The sequence below is a fragment of the Primulina eburnea genome, chromosome 10, assembly GCF_022965805.1.
Source record: "Primulina eburnea isolate SZY01 chromosome 10, ASM2296580v1, whole genome shotgun sequence".
In the NCBI taxonomy this organism is placed as follows: Eukaryota; Viridiplantae; Streptophyta; class Magnoliopsida; order Lamiales; family Gesneriaceae; genus Primulina; species Primulina eburnea.
The window spans coordinates 32,647,932-32,652,653 of record NC_133110.1 but is presented as its reverse complement, the minus strand read 5'-3'; the positions used below and the strand labels follow the sequence as shown (position 1 = coordinate 32,652,653).

The following is a 4,722-nucleotide window of genomic DNA, read 5'->3' as shown; positions in this document are numbered from 1 at the left end:
CATTTATTTAATCTTTTGGGCTTCAAATAAGGTAGTCCAAAAGACTGAAATTACACTGCTTAAATCATTTATTGATTTATTCTTAAAAAAAAAGATATTTTGTCATTATGTAGGATTTAATACTCGCTTAATCTATTAAAGAATGGGACAAACAAGTAATTTATTCTGATTCAGAAAGGCTCAAGTTACAGTAATTTGAACATAAATTGATAAATTAAAATCTACTACTTGTATTTCCATTTTTAAGTAATCAATTTGACGAGATATTTTTATACTTGGTAGAAATTATGCTTTTATATATAGAGAGATATCGATAAACAGGCTACATGATTAGACTCGAGAAGTTAACAATTGAATCCATCAAATTCCCAGCATTGGAATTCTCGAAAACTTTATTTTTAGAGCAGCAGCACATGTTATTTATAAGTTCTGATAGTGTTATTTAAAATGGTACAACATAAATATCATAGCTCGATCACTTAAGAGGGTAGTTGCTGTTTTTCGACAATTAGCTTCCCAGTAATTTCATCGACTTATAATTTATTGGAATTGATCATTTGATCTTGATTATGATGCCAACTACAGAATCACACGAACTCAGATGCTTTAAATCATGCTACAGCCTACAAGGGTACATTGTGCGTGCAAATTGCAAATATGTCACAAATCTGATCTGCCACTTCTCTACTGTGAAAATTGCTTCAAAACATATCACATACAGGTCGAAATCGAGTTATTTAACCATTTACCATTCATGTTTCCATCCCAAATACAATCAAGAATCCCCCAAGGGAAGTAATATAATGTGAAAGCAACAAATAACCCGTAATGAATGTCGCACAGAACTATATTCAGCAGAAAATAAGATAATTTAACGAAATATTCAAATGGAAAGGTAAACAGATGCAAGGAAAAAAAACCTGAGGAAAGATGAGACTGTAAGCAATAATCTGAAAGTGGAAACCTTTTCCTGTTCTCTTTTTGCAATTTATATTATATAAAATTATCATAACAGTCACAATTCGGGTAGTATATTCGGATCGAAATCATAATTATCTTCAAGTAATCTGTACAACGTTAACTTGTCAGGCCACAAATCGAGCCTCCATATTTTCTGGCACCACGATATCAAGCCTCATCATCGACCTGTACTTATCAGGTACTTGAGCGCCAGCATGCATACACACTTCAACCACGGCTGGTGCCTTACCGTAGAACCTCTTGAGTGTGTTTTTCAATGGCGGTCCTTTTGTATCTTCAGCATGCCAGACGTAATTGGGAGGAAACATTTCATCTACAGTTGCATCTTGCCAACCATGTTTCCCGTCTCTCCACTGATGCTTGAATTCCCCACAGAGCTTCGCATTGTGGCCCCAGGGGCCCACATGAACCTCCGAGCAATAGCCACATGCCTTCACAGTATACTTTTTCATCAATTTTGTTACACCCGTCTTAACTTTCTCGTATGCTTTGACAGTCTGCTGGGCAATCTTAGGAACATCTGATTCCGCGGGGGGAGAATATCGATCTTGGATCCGATAAGTGTCCAGTTCCATAGTCAATGACCCGGAAGCATGAGAGCTATGGAGTTCAGGTTCTTCAATCAACCCACCCATATCAATCACTTTCTTACCTAGCATTCGGATAGGTCTTGTCCTCCTTCGCGAGGGGTAGTCAGGCAATTCAACACCCGCTTGGATGCAAAGTTCAATCACAGCAGGAATTCTGTCGTAACTAAAACGAGTCTCATGCTTGATGCGCCGGCCAAATGGATCAAACATATGGTATGACTCAATAGGGAGAAGCACATCGTTGATAGAACCCTTCACCCATGAATGGAAACTTTTGCGGTTTCCACTAGCCCGGCCACGACAGTCTTGAATATTGTGGCCAGCTAGGGAAACATGGATGTCTGAGCACTCACTGCAAAGGAAACAATAAAAATGTCACTTCCACAATTGCATATAGATCAAATGCTCATCACCAAATCGATAGAGATGAAGTGGGAGAAAAGATGAATGGTCTTAATGGTTTTGAATTTACGTTTGGGTTACCTACAAGCATGAACAGGAACAACATGCAAGAGTTGTGCAAGTCCACTAATTAAATCTTTCCAAGCATCAACTACTTCATATGCAACAGGAATTAGCTCAGGTACAAGTAGTCCATTTTTGGGAGGCCCGAGTGGCTTCTCAATTCCCATTTCTGCCAATTTCTTATCAGCCCTGGCAGCCTGCTGAATTTTCGTTATGGGTATGGGATAGGGCTTCTTCTTTTTCCTTGAAAGTATTGGCGGAAGTTCCACATTCTGTGACGATGCCTCAACTTTATTCACTTTGCGACCACGAGTAAGCCTGCCGTCTGTACAAAAGATGATTATTTGTCTTCTTGTAGCATTCTCATTGTCGTAAGCTTGGGTGACCTGGAACTGCAGATCAACCGTAAATCATTTGATTGATCAACTGCCATGCACTGTGGAAAACAATTAAATATTCCTACTAATAAATAAGGACAAGGACTCAAGGGAGCCTTGTGCAATAAGATCATTAGTCCACAGTTAATTATTAAGGCTAACTAGCAAATCAGTGAAACCCAAACTTCAAAGCTGCTTAGAAAGTGCAACTGAAATTTGATACATCAAACGGAAATGGATTTGCAAGGATAACAAAATTTCACACAACGCAAACATTATAAGTTCTATCATGCAGTGACATGCCTTCTTCAATCTCCGTTGTTCGCTTATGTCATAGTCTCTCTGAAACATAGCAAATCCTAAATGAAATTTCAACAAGCTAGAAACCCATTGTGAAGCATTTACTGCTTTTCATCTTCATAAAAAAAATTTCAAAGTACAGTCCTATCTTACAACGAATGTTATGGTAGGAGCTAGCCTACCTTAGACCTTCAAGAAGGAGCACTTCGATCAAGCAGACTCCCATCAGGAGCTAGAGAAATAGCAAAACTTGAAAATTTAAAATAATCTGTTTTACACGATAAATGCCCTCTTCCTCATAGACTGCAACAGCAGAACGTCTGATCCCTGTACGATAAATAACCCTATAATGGTGTCAAACCTGAAGGCTGAAACCACCAATCCCTGTTCCAATCACTTCCCTTTATTCCCCCAATAGATCAGATTCCTTATACTACTAACAAAAATACTCTACCTGAACCTCTGACGGTTACATTCTGAAGAGTAGTTTTAATTGATAAGGTACTAACATGGCGCAAATCGAAAGGAGCAAATTGGAAATATTGGTGTTAAATGGGCAGAATGTCTTTATATTTCATATTCAAAATCATCTCGACATGGGACTTAATTCTTCCACTACTCACACTAAGATTCTTGAAAGCAAATTTATATTGAGCTACTCATATGGAAAAAGTCCATTATTTGTGCAGACACCACGTCAAAGAATGTGAATACACAAAATTACCTTTATCCCATGGAAAGATGATCTTGGAATTGGAAAATGATATGTCTTAAGTTCCATCGACCGAGATGAAGCCCCTGAGAGGAAAGATAACATCAAATTAGCAGAATTTGGCAATTTAACACTTAATTACTCCAATTAATGAAGGTAATAGCCGAAATCGAAAGGTGGTCGATGACCAGAAACTTTATAAAATGCTGTAGGGTTTACCCTTTCTCAGTGGGATCCATGGCGAGTAAACCACTGCTGATAATTGTTGTAGCATCTATCTTCTATAGACTCCTTTCTTGCCGCCTCACAAGAAAACACAAATTTGGAAATATGAAATTACAATCGAAAATCAATGTTTTGCTTCAATCATGATACAAACACACTATCCAATTCGATAAATCAACAACAAAAACCAAATTTGAGCTCGATACGCAACTTCAAAGCTAGCACTAATACAAAGTACCACGAGAACATATACACACACGATACAATAAGAAAATCACCTGAAATTTTCGAATTTTAGAAGAATAACAGGCTTCGATTAACGAAAGTCTTCACTCGGTGCGCCGGTCCGAACTGTTCGAAGAGAACAAGTGAATGGTGGGGTTAGTGAAAAGATCCTAGGAGCCCGATTTCCATTTGTCGGGCTTTAACTCCGGGTCGGCCCGCTTATATGTATTTTAATTGCTGAATGTATAAATCATTTTAAATGACTTAAATTTATAAAAAATTTATTCGAAATTGAATAAAAATAAGTAAATAAAAATTTTTTTTTTAAAAGGAGTAAATAAAAAATAAAAATAAAAAAAAGTAAATAAAAAATATTATTTATTACCATTAACATGTTGAATAATTGTGATAAAAATATTTAAACTCGCGTAAAATATGTTCATGTGTTTTAGTATCAAATTTTTTCTTAAAAGTATTTTCTTAACACCCAAAGGCCTTTTTTCCCCCAAATTTTCACCCATAACGTAACTAATTCTTGTGTGTGAAAAAATTGAGTTATTATAATTCAATTTAAATTTTTTTCGATAATTTTGACACAACTTGATTCGTCGTGTGACCTAATAAAAGATGTTTCATATAAGAAATAATGTATTGAAATATATAGAAAAGAAAAAGATATAAAACTCCATTTATTTGAAATAATTTAAGTTGTATTTAGATCGATGAGTTTCAAATATATTTTCGTAGTTTTAGATAAACAACACCATATAAAGTTCAAATTCACTATTTCTACATTCATATAGTGTTTTATGTTCATTAAAATAGATTTCAAGTTTATTCAATAATC

The 4,722-nt window shown here is 35.8% G+C and overlaps 1 protein-coding gene across 3 annotated transcripts; it reads right to left on the bottom strand.

The window, feature by feature from the left end:
• Nucleotides 1–928: 928 nt before the first annotated feature.
• LOC140803284 (APO protein 1, chloroplastic) lies at nt 929–4,084 on the bottom strand. 3 transcript variants are annotated; one of them, XM_073159093.1, is made up of 5 exons: nt 3,929–4,084; nt 3,645–3,728; nt 3,438–3,511; nt 2,055–2,428; nt 929–1,923 (listed from the first exon to the last, which is right to left on the bottom strand). In XM_073159093.1, exons 2-5 carry the CDS (start codon nt 3,697–3,699, stop codon nt 1,086–1,088), a joined length of 1,341 nt encoding a protein of 446 aa, XP_073015194.1. In that variant the 5' UTR covers nt 3,700–3,728; nt 3,929–4,084; the 3' UTR covers nt 929–1,085. The 3 variants fall into 3 exon arrangements, with proteins under 3 accessions (XP_073015194.1, XP_073015195.1, XP_073015196.1); XM_073159094.1 differs by having other exon boundaries at nt 3,645–3,720; nt 3,929–4,081; XM_073159095.1 differs by lacking the exon at nt 3,929–4,084 and having other exon boundaries at nt 2,055–2,422; nt 3,645–3,912.
• Between the last annotated feature and the right edge of the window lie 638 nt (nt 4,085–4,722).